This window comes from Pygocentrus nattereri, chromosome 13, assembly GCF_015220715.1.
Source record: "Pygocentrus nattereri isolate fPygNat1 chromosome 13, fPygNat1.pri, whole genome shotgun sequence".
In the NCBI taxonomy this organism is placed as follows: domain Eukaryota; kingdom Metazoa; phylum Chordata; class Actinopteri; order Characiformes; family Serrasalmidae; genus Pygocentrus; species Pygocentrus nattereri.
Genome location: NC_051223.1, coordinates 312,343 through 330,000, shown reverse-complemented (window position 1 = coordinate 330,000; position 17,658 = coordinate 312,343). Strand labels below are relative to the sequence as shown.

General features: G+C 40.5%; 1 protein-coding gene across 11 annotated transcripts in view; it reads right to left on the bottom strand.

Moving 5' to 3' along the window:
- The window catches only part of exoc6 (exocyst complex component 6), a 62,792-nt gene that overhangs the window by 24,163 nt on the left and 20,971 nt on the right, over positions 1–17,658 (bottom strand). For 6 of the 11 annotated variants that reach the window (XM_017684383.2, XM_017684386.2, XM_017684387.2 and 3 more), the window contains exons 6-17: positions 15,555–15,759; positions 14,722–14,886; positions 14,299–14,367; positions 11,562–11,645; positions 11,432–11,478; positions 10,049–10,169; positions 6,276–6,347; positions 5,737–5,834; positions 5,454–5,559; positions 4,558–4,667; positions 981–1,092; positions 747–881 (exon numbers count right to left, since the gene is read on the bottom strand). In XM_017684383.2, the coding sequence (XP_017539872.1) occupies positions 747–881; positions 981–1,092; positions 4,558–4,667; positions 5,454–5,559; positions 5,737–5,834; positions 6,276–6,347; positions 10,049–10,169; positions 11,432–11,478; positions 11,562–11,645; positions 14,299–14,367; positions 14,722–14,886; positions 15,555–15,759 (1,324 nt within the window). The remainder of the gene's footprint in view (positions 1–746; positions 882–980; positions 1,093–4,557; positions 4,668–5,453; positions 5,560–5,736; positions 5,835–6,275; positions 6,348–10,048; positions 10,170–11,431; positions 11,479–11,561; positions 11,646–14,298; positions 14,368–14,721; positions 14,887–15,554; positions 15,760–17,658) is intronic. The other 5 variants (XM_017684393.2, XM_017684385.2, XM_017684390.2 and 2 more) reach the window with 2 other exon arrangements.

The following is a 17,658-nucleotide window of genomic DNA, read 5'->3' as shown; positions in this document are numbered from 1 at the left end:
ACCCATTTTACACAGCTTTTATATCAGCAATTAACATTGTGCAAACCGCACCCCTGAATCATTAGGCACTAAACGTAATCCATGTCGGGTTATTGGGATAGGCTTTCTTTTGTGGTTTCTGGGACAAGGTGGGGTTACGTCCCTTACCCAAGGGCACAACCGGGAATATCCCATCAGTCCTGAGATATGAGTTTGCTGGCTCACCTCCCCTATGAAGCATTCTTTAGACCATTTTTTGATAGTAGGGTAAAAGCAGTGCTTAGTAGCTACATTAGGTTTGCAGTTCCAGTGCAACTTGACTAATTTCATTTTTAACATGTTGTAAAACTGATATTTTCATGCTTAATAATCGTGGATTGCCATGTGTTTATTTTTAATCATAAGCAAGATACATAAACTCAGTATAATAGAGCTACTGCCAGAAGAACCAGAACATGTCTTTACTAGCTGACAGAGAGTGACTGCAGTGAGGCTAAAGAATGAAGTGCTGTCTGCTTAGTTACCATTTTATGGTTACACAAAAATACAAAACAACAACAACAAAAAAAACTGGCTTCTGATCAAGACGCTTGGCATGGAGGCCTTGATGGTGTTCATGAGCCCTCAAGCAGGAACTGTTCTGTAAAGTTTATGACAGCTCCCGGAGCAATAACTGGGACTACGTCATTCCAGATGTCACTGCATGTCAATTTATGCTGGTGGGAAGAAAACAAAAACATTATAAAGCTGTTCACCAATTATCTTACCTTAAAAGTAGAGAGCCCATAGAGTCTTGTGGTGTGAATGGTTTCTGGAGAGACGTTGGTGATGTTCGTGATGAAGTCTTCCAGGTATTTACAAGCTTGCTCTAAGTGGGTGGTGTTTATGATGATCTGAACCAACTGCAAAAACAGAATTCACATAATTCTGCAATGTCAGAGCTCAGAAGCCCTCAAATAGTTATTTCATGCACATAACAGTGGCAGGGATGCGGTGCCAACCTCGGTTAGCCCTATATGGGGCTTTTTGATGAGGTTCTGTAAGCAGCCGCTCAGCGTCCTGGTCAGCAGCAAGTTGGCGGATTTACGAAGCATGTCGTCAATCTCAGTAGAGCTGAGGCAAAAACAAACAAAAGGCCGAGTTACTTTGATCACGCACAGCGAGTTCCACAGCACAGCGCTTTCAAAGGTTCTGTTGGTGACTTATCCAACTAATGAGGGTAAAGAAGGTTGAATGAATTTCTATTAAACTCTTCCTGTTCAGAGTTTTGTGATGCCAGATGCCAAGATAAACGTGGGTGGGGCAGGGATGGGGAGTAGCTGGGTAGCGCGGTACTTTTCGCAGCTAATAGCTGTAGCCGCGTCTATACATATTTCTGTAGCTATAGTGATCATTTTTGCTATAATTTCCTTACTGTCTTCAGGCAATTCACACAAAATTGAAACCACAGAGCGCTGTGGTTAACTGGGCTAGCGCCACTCTGTGTGGAGAGTCCGAGCAGTCGGTCACATGCTGGCTCCACGTGCTGATGATCTCTCACTAGCAGGCTTAGCTCCGGACTTGGCAACGCAAATGTTAAGAAGAGCCGTTTTGTCCTTTCAGCAAAACAATCAAACACTTCAAACATCAAATGAAGCTGAAGTGCAGCACTACAATCTGGCGGCGTCAGGTACCATTTAAGGTGGAGCGGAAAATTCGAACGAGAAGCTGACTTCAGCCTTGTAAACAGTCGAACGGCGAAAGACGTTTTACAAGAAACTCTTCAGAGGAAAAGTTTCCTGAGATGTGAGAAAAGCAGCTACAGCTGCCCGAAAGGTTAAAGTACTAGTACAGTGTGCATTAAAAGGTGGGAAATTGGAGCAGTTGTGGCACATGATGATTTCCTTCTGTCTGTCTGTCTGTCTGTCTGTCTGTCTGTCTGTCTGTCTGTCTGTCTGTCTAGATAGCGTTATCTGTGTTTGTGGTACCTATAGTTTATTTACTTTTCTACTTTTTTTTTTTAAAACTAATTTAACAATTTTTTTACTCATTTTTAATGATTTATTATTTTTAATAATTTTTTTATTAATATTTACTAATTCATAAATATTTGCTATTTATTACTTTCACACATTCACACAGCTCTCTGCTCTTTTTGCATCACTCACTAAAACATTCCAAACTGCCTGTGGAAGCATAATCAGTGAAAGAAGTGAGCATGTGGAGTTTTAGTAGTCTGATGGACAAATCTGGATTTGGCAGATGCCAGGAGAGTGCTACCTATTGGAATGCACGGTGCCAACAGTCGAGTTTGGTGGAGGAGGGATAATAGTCTTAGGCTGTTTTCAGGGTTTGGGCCCCTCAGTTCCAGTGAAAGGAATCTGTTATTGCTACAAGATACAAAGACATTTTAGACAATTATGCTTCCAACTTTGTGGCAACACTTGGGGAACTCAACGCAAATCAGAACTAAAATGCACCAATGTATCATTTTCTGCTTCTGTGCAGATCAAGAGAACTGAACTATAAGCACGTGCACCCTTAAAGATCATGTTTAGAGCCTTAACAATAACCTTTGAGCCTGAACTCTGACAGCAGGTCAGCTCAGCAGCAGCTAGGTGCGAGTATTAACAGGACATTGCGAGTGTCTGTTGATTCTGCAGACAGGGTGTGTGTGTGAGAGGTGCTGATTAGGAGGGAGGGATCAGGTAAGCAAACACTCAATAGAAATGTCCAGAGGCCACTCATTACCACACCCTTAACATGACAAAGAAACAATTAGAGACGAGTGTGAAATTGGCGGTAATTTGCATTGACTATTGCAGAGCCAGCAGGGAAAGACACGGTGATAGGATCGACTCTAACTCACTCCAGCAGCCGACAATGCTGTCAACAGCATCCACACCCGTACACCATACGCTGTTCCCAACCACTGTTTCTCCTGCCACCCAACTGACATAACAAGCAGCAACATGGGGCTCAGTGAGGGATTATAACATAGGACTACAGAACTGCGGCTCCGGAGTGAAACCCAGAGAATATTAACAACTTTCCCATCACCGGTGCCACAGGGGATGCCTGGTGTTCGTGGGAACACTTTCCCTGGCTCCAAGCTGTAGATGCTGCTTTTAATCTTAATCTTTTAATGCTGCCATGGCACCACCATTCATGTACACCGATTGGTCACTTCATTAAATACACCTCCTTGTCCATTTTACCACATAGGTGCACTGTGTAGTTCTACAGTTACATACTGTAGTCCATCTGTTTCACTGCGTACTTTGTTAGACCGCTTTCATACTATTCATCGATGGTCAGGACCCCCACAGGACCATTACAGAGAAGGTATAATGTGAGTGGTGGATCATTCTCAGCACTGCAATGACATTTCCATGGTGCTGGCATGTTTGTTTGTTGGTACAGGTAGATTAGATACAGCAGTGCTGGAGTCTACAGTCATGTCTATTTGGCATGTATATTTATTTTTCTGTTTATTTATTGTCTTTTGTTTTTATTGTCCTGTATATTTACTGTCTGGCATATTTATTGTATATTCTGTTTCACACTGTCATGTATCCACTCTACTGTTGTGTGTTGCACCATGGGGCCTGAAGAACTACATTCCCTTCCAATGTATACAAGTTATATTGTAAATGACAAAGGCCACTTGACTTGACGTTAGGGCTGCAAAATATACTGTTTGGTAATGGTCAAAACAATTATAACGTAACAAGAATAACGTTTAAAGCAAACGACACGAACAAAACTACATTTATTATTACTTTTAGGAGTTCCATTAGATGGAGAAAGCATTATATACTGCAACATGTCTTACACGAACAAGACTGAGCATGCTTTGTATTGCTGGACCACCACTGACCACATCATATTAATGATTATGATTTTTGGATGATATGAGCATCCTGGCCAAGCACAAGTGTTCCAGACTCCAGATTCCATATGTTGGACCATCTGAAGCAGGCCTGTTTTTATGTGTTTTAATGTAGTGCAGGGAAAGCGGTCATGGCAGGATGCTGCGGTGTAGCTGGTGTGTAATTACAGTGTAATTCTAATATGCTACTCTGTCAGTCTCACGGGGTGAAAGGTTCAGCTCTCTGGGGAAAATATTTGAGGACCCTGTGACAAGCACAACACAGACCCCTCACAATGCTATGCCGAATGCCAGAGAGCTTAAAGAGAACAAATATTGGCAGTAAAGATGGCTCGAGGTGGAGGGCAGCATGGAGCCCCGGCTCGTCTGGCTGTGGAGGCTGTGAAAGTCAGTTCAGGCTCAGACTCTTAGAGGGCATTCTGCAGGCCTGTGCTGACATGAGATGAGTGACAACTGACCTGACCTAAGCTGGCTCTCAAATTCTGCTAAAGAAAATCTCAAATCGCCAAACTAATTTGAGGAATGAAAACGGAAAATATTTTTCCATGAAAATCTGTTACCAGGTAATACTATTATTTTTCATAGGGTCTAAGGGCCTAATCAGTCACGTGAAACTGAATGCAAAAAACAAATGAGGCACATTTCTCTGACAGAGATCAGTGAACAGGTTCTCAAGTGAAGACCAGTGTGATAAAAGGTGCACTAACCTCCGGTGTAGTGACTCAGAAAACTTTAGGCTGGCATAGATGAACTCCTTCACCTGAATGTAGATTTGAGGCACTGACTGGGACATGGGGAGTTTCTTTGGAAAGGGTTGCTATTAAATAAAACGAGATAAAACAATTCAGGTGTTTTGAGTCAGGTACATTCTTTTCAATCAGAAATCACAGATAAGAGAGTTGCATTTATACATGATTTAAATAAAGGTCATCTAAAATATACAGTATAAGGACATTGAGCATTTCAAACCTATACTATATGGCCAAAAGTATGTGGACACCCCTCCTACTTATTAAGTTGAAGTGTCTGTTTGCCACATTCGTTGTTAACAGGTGAATAAAATCAAGCACATAACTATGCAACATCCACAGAGAAGCACTGGATGTAAAATGGGTCATACTCAAGAGCCCATTGACTTTAAACATGGTACTGTATAAAGTGTAAAGTTTAAAGGGATAATGGTCTGGGGCTGTTTTTCAGGGTTTGAGCTTGAACTCTCAGTTCTAGTGAAGCATAGATGTTAATGCTACAGCACACAGAGACATTTTGAACAATTTTATGCTTCCAACTTTGTGGCAATAGGCCGGGGAAGTGACCCAGGCCTTCTTGTCCATCACCAGTGCCTGACCTCTCAAATGCTTTTTTTTGAACAGCCAGATTGAATAGGGGGCTGTTATAGTCGCAAGGGGGCAACTCCTTATTAAAGCCCATGGTTTTGGAATGGGATGTGCAACACACTCGTGTAGGTGTGATGACCAAGTGTCCATATAGTTTATTTTTTTATTTTAATGATCCTGACACTCATATCTGATAACCAAAAAAGCATGTTTTGTAATTAGTCCCACAGCTTAAATCTCATTTTAGTATAATTGGTTGCACAAACCTTTTCGATCTCTGCATCATGGAAGGGGAACCTACTGACCACAGACTTGTACTCTTCTTCATTTTCTACAGGAATGGGGCTGTAGTTGTCCTGCTCAAATATCTCTCTGTTTTGTCAAAGAAGTGGAAACAAACACATATTCAACATGATAAACAAGCAGACATTCCTAACTACTTATACAAACGTATGAAAATGAAATGAAAAGTTCTGCAAATGTCTGCATTGTGCAAGAGCAATGAAAATACTCAAGTACAGCAGATGCAGCTTGTTAGTGTCGCCTTACCTGAACACCAGAGCCCACTTCTTCAGCAGGGTTTCATTATACTGATCTCTAATCTCAAACAACAGGTCAAAAAGTCTGTTCACTGAGAAACCATAACCCTGAGCAAAGAAACAAGAATTAGGATTAAAGTGTAAGAAACAATCACGTCAAATATTGAGCTGATTTAAGAACACCTGGACACTTTATTTTGGTACCAACATCTGCACATATTTAGTCAGTATGGTCATTATATGCCGTTACCTGTGCCTCCTGGAACAATCATCACTGCACTGCCTCTTTCACCTCAGGTCATAGATTTTAAATTATATTATTTTATACCAGACTGTATATATGTCTGTAGATGGGAGTTTTCTTTTTATATTTATTTTTCCTGCTGTATTGTTTTCACCCATACTACTTTTACTGCCCTGTTTTGTGTGACTGTTAAAATTCCTATCTGTATCTATCTAAAACTCTATCTCTCTGTCTTCAATATGACACAGAAACTGCTGCAAGCTGTGAGTGAACCTGATCACGTGAGAGCGCAAGGTGTGAAATACCTGCAACGTGTCTGCAAATATAACAATCAAGTTCTTCAGTTCCAGGACCAGGTCAGGATCGTTACAGTAGGACTGTAATGAGAATACGAACTCATGAGTGGAAGACAATATAGTACTCAAATGTGCTGCTATGTTTTGAGTAAACAATCTGCCTTTTCAGTGGGGTTATAATTAAAGATTGGACAGTTTGTATATTTCATAACATACCACATAAAAAATCCAATATTAATCACACTATTTACAATTTCAACAAAATCACCAATGCAATAATACAATCCCTTTTCTTTAATATCATAGTGGAAGTAAACAGCCCACCACCAAAGGCTAACAGGACAGCACGTTTATACAGTTCTAAACAGCAGAAAGTAATAATGTATAAATGTAAATTATTTTCGGCGTGAGGCTGAAATTACACCATTACACCAAAGGGCTCTTTGCATTGTGAAGGGGTTCTTCAGACTGAGGGAGAATGTGCTGGAGATGGTTTACACAGAACCTTTCCGAAAAGGGTTCTATGCAGCACCCAAAAGGGTTCTTCTATTGCTACAGTATTAAACCTGTTACAACAAGAACCCTTTCTGGTGCTATATAGAACCTTTTTCAAAAAGGCCCTATACAGAACCATAAACATATTAAGAAAAACCCTTTATAATGCAGAGTACCCATTAATCATGCAATGGTTCTCTGAGTGTTCATGGTTCTATATAGAACAATTGTCTTTACTAAAGAACCATTGAAGAATCATCATTTTTAAGTTTGTGCCCTTTGCATTGTGTACACATGATAAATGGATTTATTCTAAATGATTCAGTAAAACATCGTTACATTAACCCTTTAAAATCCCAGGCTTATTTTTCAGTACCTACATAGACTTTACTGTAAACTCATAGAGCTATGCTTAGGTTATAGGGGTGTGCAGCAAAACTCTGGGCCTGTCAGCCATTTACTTTCATTAAAAGATAAGGAGGTTTTTTTCTCCATAATACCAACATTGAGGTTGTTCTGGCAGCAAGACAGAAAATGCTCACACACAATTTCAGTTATAAATCACAATTCAGCCTTTACATTGCCTAAAATGTACGTTTAATCTGAATAAACATCACCAAATTAGTTTAGCCTCAATATTACTCTGTAAATGGGTAACTGGCAGCCAGTCGCCTATTGATCACACACTGTATTAATGAGTTTTTAAAACCCATTAACATGTGAATGCTCAGAGTGGTCGTCTCCTTTGCCTGTGTAGGGATTTGGGGGGCTGATTTAGTTTAGCCTGGATGGGGCGGTTGAAGAAGGGAGCATGGCGCTTGACCCCAGCAGGAGAGTGATGACTGACCGGATTAGTGAATACCTACGCACACACTTAGCTCCTTTCTTTGACCCGCCACCCACCACACACACTGCAGCAAGGCCTCAGCGTGGAACAGGCCCCAGGAGGAGCATCTCGTCATTAAAAAAACCCGAGATTGGAGAAGCTCTTGTGAGATCAACTGAAATAAGCCATACTTAATTTTCCCTTCACCTCAGACAGAGTTGATTAGCCAAGACACTTGGTGCCAAAAGGCTGAGTCTTTAGTTTCGCACTGGGATTAAAAGGCTAATGCAGCTAATGAGTAATGGAGGCTCACAGCCTAAACATTCTGCATGTTTAAGTCATAAAAACTTGCCTCAAACCATATCAAACATATCAAAATATTCTCAAAAAAGACGAGCTGACACTGACACTGTTCAACTTACTTTCATCCACAATATTTTATATATATATTTACAAGGACAAATATATGTTGCATAGCTAAAACAGCAGTATGAGCTTTTCCACAGTAATTCTATTTCAATCTAGACTTTGATCATTTAGTTCAGAACTTTTGTTCTCTAAACAATGCAACCGCCCAAAAAATACAGCTTAAAAAATCTTCACAATTTTCAACATTTCTGCATAATTCAGCAAATAAAATTCATTCAGAGGTCCGAGTGTGAAATCTCCAGCGCTCCAGAGAAACTTGGAGACAGAAACACGTCGCTTGACGCCTCAGACTCTGTTTACAATACTTCAGAGATACAATTTGGCCCTAAAGTGTATTTTTAAAAAGCCATTCACAGCACATTTTTCATGCAAGGCAAAAAGTCCCCATAGAAGAATTTTTTAAAGATTTACTTTTATTTTACTATAAGCAGAAACACTCAGAACAAAAGGGTTCACTGGTCATTTTGGATAGTAAATCCAAAAGATCACCATCATTATGAAGCTGATACGTTTAAAACTCTCTGAAGGACTGATTTCATCTCATCGACTGAATTATACAGAAATGTTTACAAATCAGCAGAATTCCCATTTGAGTGTCTCTTCGGAGGCGTATCAGTGTGTAAAGTGAAGGAGCGAGCCGTCAGACTGGCATGCTGGTGGCGAATGGAGAGGCAGGCTGTAAGGGTGCTGCCGGCGTGATTTATGATCCCCCCTCTAGCGTGGTCTCCTTGTTAAACATTGACATACGGAGCAGTGGCCTGCCTCTGAGAAGCAGCGAGCGAGTGTGTAAATCACAGCGCTAAATGGACTTAGCCCAAACTGACACACAGCATCAGCCCACGCCTCAGTCAGCACACCTTGCAGTTTACACAGCCCAACACACACAATCCACAAGACACACTTTCACTCTCTTTTCACACATCTGCACACTCTCGTGCACTAATTTTACTTTAAATTCAGTTTTAATGAACTAATTCATTCATTCAAATTTATTCAAATAATGTAGAATGTGACTATATACAGACACACACATACACAGCGGGGTCCAAAAGCCTGAGACCACTTGTAAAATTTGCATTCCTTCCAAATTCATTTGGCATAAAAATTTGGGTGAGAAGTCGAATGTTTTAAATTTTAAATCAAATTTTAATTTTTTTTTTTTGTATTTGGTGACACTTTTGCTTCAGTGTGCGCTCAAGATGGCAATGGACACCATAAGTTTGCACAAAAGCCTCTGATGAGCAGATCAGAAAGAGGTCTGAACATGAAATGGAAGGGTAGGATTAAATAAATAATAATAAATAAATAAATAAACCTTTTTGTACAAATGCCTTGTTCAATGTCACATCTGGTCACAATGTGACCTAAAATAGTGCAGAACACTCCTTGGTTATTTTATATATACAGATGCGCACACACACACACACACACACACACACACACAGTTCACTTTATGCTAAATGATGATATGTAGCTGGAATTCTGCATTTCCTTTACTTGGCCTTTACAAATATCTCCCCCAAAAATACTATCTGACTTCTCTTAACCTACACAGAAGGCTTTAGTCCCCCTGGTCTTTTTTGTGAAGTTTATTTTCAAAACAAGACATTCGGAATGATAATTGCTCCATTTCCTGGGGAGCCCTTTCAGTGGCGATCTATTCAATCTGATCTAATGGAGAGGTCAGTTGGGTCTAATGAGGACAGATTGCAACAATAACAGCAGATTAACTGTGAATATTCTAAACTGCTGGGGCAGTGTGTTTGGAGGGCCCAGTCAGTTGTAAATCAGTGAGGGATTATGCAAATGCCCTGCGGCTCAGGCTCACAGCCTGTGTCCTGCGGCCCAAACAAAAGGGTCAAGCCGGGCCACTCCCGCTGCTAGCTGACTTTCAATCACAAAAAGAGAGGGACTCTGGCCCAGGCAGTGGAGGTAATACAGGGAGATCAGTGAGGGGGCCTTCAAAATCCTTGCATCACAGCTCCTTGATTTCCAGCATGGAGCATCCAGTACATGTGTGCTTGCTACTCACTGAGTGTGTTCGGAGAACAGCAATGATTTTGGACAGGGCCATGTTCCACAGCTCGTCAGTGAACGCTCTGGTCACCAAGCCTTGCGTGGCGTGTAATATGTGGTCCTCCACCACAAAAAACCTGCAGAAATGTGCAGGGCTGATGTCAGTGATTCCATTAAACAGCTCTTTATAAAGCCAACTGATCCTGTTCAACACTCTGATCATATTCATCACTGCCATATTCATAAGTCTGTACAGGCCTTCGCGTTCAACTGTATGCAGAAGTATAAAAAAGCTCTACATGAACATGGCAAACTAGTAGAAATCATAATACTGCTCATGAAACATCTCTGATCATTCCACTGCTTGGCAGTAACAGCCTACTTTTAAAGGGAAACCGCAGTGAAAATTCTGCTTAATAATATTAAGATAAGAGTCATTCAGAGCGATTTGATGTGAAATGCTCAGTTCTAAAGAAACTCCCTCAGATTTCATAAGGGTGCTGGTGATATGGACCGTGGTGCAAAACAAGCAGTGAACCTACATGTGTCTTCAAAATTGTATATGTATTGTTGTTAATGGTAAAATAGCATTAAATCTGAAGAAATTTGTACAGTTGTGTGCAAAAGTTTGGCCGCCCCAATCAAATGGCATGTTTTGTTGATTTACTTAGTGAAAGTAAGTGATTCAAATCCTCTACAGGAAAAAAAAGTCTGCATTTAAAACTTTTCCCTGTGCAAAAGTTATGGTACATTTAATGTTAGTATTATTATGTATGTTTTGGGCCCCCTCCCCCAACATGTGACTCTCAGCAAACAAACAGAAACTATGCACTAAAATTTAGGTTTGTTCATTCTATTGCATATGCCTGTACCTCACCATCATGAATGTATGTTAAATAAATACATTTTAGGCCAAGACTCTCTCAAAACTATCAGAAAACAACGTCTCGGGCATCAGGCCATGCATTTCTAAACATTTCATGTAAAAACTTTCAGAGGCATTAAACACTTCTGGTTCCTATCACCACCACTGCGATCAGCTCAGTGGCTCTAGACTCTCTAGAACGGATCATTTCACGCCATACCATTCTGCATGACTGTGTTAACACCTTAATGACTTAGTTATGCAGAAATTTTGAATATTCAGTGGAATTTACTGTTAACACACTGTCGCTTGGTGGAAGAATGGTTTATTGCAATAGTTAATAAACTCATATTTACTGCATTTTGTCCTATAATATTTTCCCACTGCTTTATGAAAGCAGCAAGCCATTTGAGGCTGGTCAAGGTCCTCCACAACAATAACAACAAGCCTACCACATGATAAAGTCACTTCAACATATGGCCACAGCAGCCTACTGGCTTCATCAGAGCAGCTGCATCGGCCATTAAAACCTACCCAACGATCTGGTTGAAGTACTTTCTGTAGCCCTCAACTGTTTCGTGCTGGAAGAGAAAAAAAATCAAATAAATCAACAAGAATCACAAAAACTACGGCAGCGTTTCTTTAAAAGAGGGAAAAGACTTACCATGTTCGACTGGGGCTGCAGCACCAACCTTGCTTGTTTTTTTCTTTGCTTTCTGTAGTAATTTTCAAACGTCTCTCTGTCTCCCTAAAACAGAAAAGCGTGTAACACAGATTTCTGCATAATCAAAATCACACGGAAGAGTTCAAATTGATTTTAGAGTGATTCCCGTATTTACAGAATAAGACAGCTAATGCAGGATTCACAGAAAGTAAAATAAAGGAACTTTTAAACGTATGAAGCAGCATCATTTCACTGATTTTCACCATTTCTGCACCATCAGCACTCAAGTGAGAGGTTTAAAGTGAAAGGAGCCATTCTGGAGAAAGTAACTCTCAGTCTGACGACTGTTGACTGAAGCGTGTTGAAAGACGTATCAGTCAAAATGTCGTGATGGACATGTCATCTGAGGATCTAAGCGAATGATCTGCTAGTGTATATCAACATTTCTTCATCAGTACAAAGTTTTTTTTTTGCACTTGAGACGTAAACGTTGAACTGAACCTTTTTGAGTCTGTGTGAGATGTTAATATGGTAATATGTTCATATGTGCTTTAAAAAATCTCAAATGAGTATTTCTGGCTTTACAGAGCAACACAAACACCATGTTTCAGTTTCAGCACGTTGGTTTCACACACAGTGCTGCTTTACTTCATTTGGGTAGAGATTAGGCCATAGTGGAGACCAGACCAGGACAAGACCAGACCAGACCAGACCAGACCAAGACAAGACAAGACAAGACAAGACAAGACAAGACAAGACAAGACAAGACAAGACAAGACCAGGACAAGACCAGACCAAGACCAGACCAGACCAGACCAGACCAAGACAAGACCAGACAAGACCAGACCAGACCAGACCAGACCAGACCAGACCCTTTATTGATCCCGAAGGAAATTCAGCAGATAGAGAAGGCCTGATATTTGAAGAAAAGCTACTGTGGTTCACTAGGGGGCAGCTTTTCCTCACTAGATGGAGAAAGAGAAGTCTAGTCATTCACTAGCCACATGTCCTAAATGGCACACCTGTGGCTTATCACTTATCACTGGAGGTCAGCACTGTTGTGTTTTCCATGCTCTAACAACGTGTGTCCACTTGCAATTGTGCCTGAACTCTTCCTGCTCACTTCAGTGAGCATGTATTGCATTTAATCGCACGGGAGTAGAGCAGCCATGACGGGTTAATGTAACAGAGAAAATATCTGATCTGCTGATGGTGACGATTTGAAGGGGTCTGTCTGGATGAAGTGGACATTCAAGCTGAAAGGTGAAATTTAAACCACACGGCGCTCTAAAATTACCCACTAAGGTGGTTAGCTGGCTTTCTTATTTATAAAAAAAATAATCTATTTTATTTGCATTTCAAGCTTCAAAACAAATAAGAAACAGTTCCAGATATATTAGATATGGTTTCTTCATTATCATAACAAAAAGAAAACTGGAATGCCAGTCCAGTCCGAGGGGTCCAAAATGTGACAAGTGGATATGTGCCATCAAACTCTAACTAAAAAAACAACAACAACAACAAACAAACAAACAAACAAACAAACAAAACTGCAATTTCCTGCTGGGATCAATACAGGATTCTGATTCTGATACAATCAACCTACACGTGCTGTGCAAGTTTCATAAGTAATGGTGATAATGGTGAAAAAGACAGGTAAATATAAAGAAACTAGTTTTCTTTTGAGACGATTTTGCCTTATAATATGCACATTTCTAGGCCAAAATGTCACCTCAAAACTATCACAAGACAACATCCAGGCATCAGGCAGAGTATGTGTAAGCATTTCATGTAATAACTTTTTGTGAAAGGAAGCTTAGAGGCGTTAAAACACTCGTCTGATTCCCACCACCCCTGTGAACACAACGAGCACTGGACATCCAACCACTCTGAACAGTTTGTTTACCTTTTCATGATAGTGATTATGCAGATATACAGAAAAGCTTTTCCATATCTTCTTCATTTCAAATCTTTTCCCAAACACATAGATAAGCGTTTCTCTCTGGTTCTGCTGTGTGTGTGTGTGTGTGTGTGTGTGTGTGTGTGTGTGTGTGTGTGTGTGCGCGCGGAGGGGTAACGCTGTGGTCGAAAGCCCGTGTTCTCATTAACCGAGCCATTCGGGGCAAACTGCGCGCCACTGACTCATCCTCCGCCCAGTGAACGCGCAGTTCGTGAGCAACATGAATGCCCAAAGCTCGGCCCTTTCTCTCTGTTTTGTTTTTACAGCGAAAGGGGGTTACCACTCGGTCAATCCTATTAGACGCTGGAGTCTTCCCCCACACCCCCTTCTCCTTTTAGCCGCGTTTAAGGACACAAGATTATGTCCTCAGCAGATGAGCAATGGTAGAGCAGCAAAGCGCTAACAAGTTTGCTCTGAAATCCACACAGTTTGCCTTTGGTTTATGGAGAAATAATAGTGATGGCATGCCAGTCAAAACTATGGAAATCCCCCTGCTTATATAAGCTATTAGTGTTTGGTGAACCACTTGGGAGAGAAGCGTTTCACTGATAACACACTGTCAACTCAGAAAGAGGACAACCGAGCAGAGCGCCCTGCAGGAATGTTCTCAATTAAAAAAAGGAGGAGAAAAATAACATTTCACACTTCATAAAAACCCAAACAGACTTTCATATGTACACAGCACTGTACAACAAATGGTGTTCCTAACGCACAGCATGCTGCCTTCGCCATGACCGGAATGCGCTAGTTAGTATAACCAAGCAAGGTGTTATGTACCAGTATAGTGTAGATGTGAAGACATCGGTACACAGGAGAGAAGTCCACCAGATCCTGCGCTGTTAAAACCTTAAGAGGAGAGCCAAAGACATACAGTAAGCTCCCAGGCAGTTAGTACAGAAGGATTTTACAGTAGCACTTCAAAAAGAGACGGATATGGAATTTCTCAGCCAATAACGACAACTGACAATTAACACCTCGTCGTGGCTAATGACACCAATAAGAAAGAAATTGCCTTTCTGTGCATTTAAAAAATGTTTAACAACCATTATGCTCCCCACACATACATCAGTTACCGTCTAAAGCGAAGACTTAAATATGGCATTTCTCTGCTCATTAAACAAAAAATCCCATTAGCTGTCAGCGGAATGCATTTCTATCTTTTGTTTAATGAGTTTATTACTGTAAAACTACAAAAAGCACCAGGACCAATACTTCATCATCAGCCTCCTCTTCTTCAGCTGCATCCCCTGCAACCAGCCCGTTGTGCTGAAGGGTTGTTCTGCCATTCAGACTGTACAGAGGTTTAGCACAGCCTAGGCTCGCCTGCTTCTGAACAGCACTGATGAACGTCCTGTGCTGCTGGGCCTGTAACAGGAGAACAGTCCACCAAAACAATAATGTCTGCTGAAACGTCCTTAACATCAAATTTATCAATGCTAATGTTTCCAGACATGAAAACTTACAACCCCGATTCCAGTGAAGTTGGGACGTTGAGTAAAACATAAATAAAAACAGAATACGATGATCTGCAAATCCGTTTCAACCGATATTCAACTGAACACACTACAAAGACCAGATATTTAATGTTCAAACGGATAAACTTTATTGTTTTTTGCAAATATTCACTCATTTTGAATTTGATGCGTTCTAGAATATGTGAACATGAAATGAACGACGCTGCTCATGTCTCTTTTCAGGTTTCAGTAATGGTATCAGTTTATAAATGAACTTCATCATCTGAGGGTTGACTGAATAATGACTGAGCTGCTGCTGTGCGTTTGGCTGACATGGAAGATTCTTTCTGAGTATTCCCTGCTAAACCTTTTCAAATCTACACAACTCACATAAATGGCACTTTTAGCACTACAAACAGCAAATGGCAATGAATTTATCTGCACCGGCTTCTGAAAAATCCTCTAGATCCATTCTTGCTGACATGCTGCTCAATATGCTGGGCTGCCTCGTCCCAAACACAAAACTCACAAAGCCGTCTTACCCACTCTAACGTGTCACTTTATCTGGTTTAGACTTACCTGTCTCATCGCTGTTTCACCAATCTTATCTGAGTGCTTTCGGATACTCTCCAGGAAGTCCTTCAGGTCTGACATGGAGATTTCCTTGATCTCCTCACGGAGTTTAGGGAGCGTCTCAGCCATGATTTGACAAAAGCGATACTGGCTGACTCTGGGGATGTAAATGTTCTCCAGTTGCTCCATGGTTTTCAGCGCAGCATAGTATCTGGTATGTAGAATAAAAACTTAATAATGGTTCTGGCAAGTAAAGATTTACATGCTAAATTTTACACAAAGTCCAAATGAGCAATATCTTGTGTTTTTGGGTGGAACAATGCAGCATATTATATTTTATACAGCTGTATTTTATACAGCATGTCGTATCGTGGTATTGTGACTAAATATTAGGGTTAGCTTGTGGCAAAGGAGTTAGACCAGGACCCCGCTTTACAAATATCACACTTTCATAACATTAAATGCGTGAGTAATCAGTGATAGGAAATACTGACATATTAATAAGCACACAAGCCACTACTGTTTTATCTGCATCAACAAATGTATCAAATCAAGATACCGCTGTACCGTTTAACATCCCATTCTGAACCGTGTATTGTTACAGCTCCAACATGTTTTTGCATTAAGTAAAGAATACTTTTTACATTTGAAATGACAAATGACAGCTACACAATATGGACATCAAAACATGATCATCATTTGAAACATTCTAATAATTAGAGTAATCAGTGCTCAATACCACAGTCAAAAGATTCTGCTCATTTCTGATTTAAGACACACCCACTCCCAGCACCTCACGCATATTTCTGATTTAAGCCACACCCACTCCCAGCACCTCACGCATATTTCTGATTTAAGCCCACATCCAGCACCTCATAGCCATTTCTGCTATAAGCTTTACAAATTTTTGTCTTTCCGCAAAAAATACAGCAGGCCAAACAGGTTCAAAGATAAGATGGGTCAGTTTTTTACTTCATGTATCAGCAAAACTGTGGGTCCATGCAAGCAGCATTACAGTCAGACAACCATGAGCTCCGGTTTCCTAGAAGCAGTTTATTACAGCCAGGTTACAGAGCGCAATGGCCTAGTTCAGATCCATAGCTGCTTTTAATTACTAATTAAATGTCTTTTAAGCCAGATTCCCTAGAATATGACTCTCTTGGGCTTATCTGAGGAGCGCTAAATGAAATTCCACGCCATACATGACTGACTGATGTAGAGTACAGAGATCCTTAGTACAATTCACTTCTCTATGGAGATTATAAGTAAAACAGTTGAGGTACTACAACAGATACTTTACTTATTACTTAAAAATAAAAGTTATTTTGCAAAGTAGTTGTTGCATGCGCCATAAAACAACTTTAAAGAAGACAACTAATATATTTTTTATTTCTTTGCAATGTAAATGAAAGCAAGAACAATGTCATTTATTGTAATTAACTAAAGAAATAAACGCAGTGGAGCTAGCTAGTGATCCAGAGTAGAGAGAGAGGCATCTGGACAGCACTGGACCATTAAAACCCACATTCATTATAAGGAGCTGCATTCACATGCATAAAATTGAAAACCATCACGCAGCGTGCAGCGCAGCAGCTCTCTCCACTGAATTGAATAGGATGTGGCTAGGCCAAGTAACTAAACGAGTAATTGAATGTAGGAAGTTGAACGAAGTAAGTTGTATGTTATCAAACTCACTGTTAAATCAGACACCCAAAACACACAGATCACTAATCACTTAATAAGCAGACAGATCAGGTATGGATCACCTTGTGTGCTATAAACACATTTTGGACCATCTGTGTTTTTTAATAACAATATAACATTCAAAAAGTATTTAAAGAAATAAATATTAAAATAGCTGCTACCCCACCATTTACTAATGTGTCCTACTCAAAATGTTGATGCCCTTGAGTCTGCTCAACTGAAGTATGCATGCGGTCCTGTGGAGGGCTAGTGTGGTGCCGTTTCCAGCAAGTGTTACATGTGAACTGTGAAAGAATCCCTGCCTGATTAGACCATGTCCCGGCCCAGTCATTAGTGAGCAGGGGGGACCCACAGATTAATGGAGGGACACATTGCGCTAATTGCCTCCATTTGGAGGAGGCCTGTG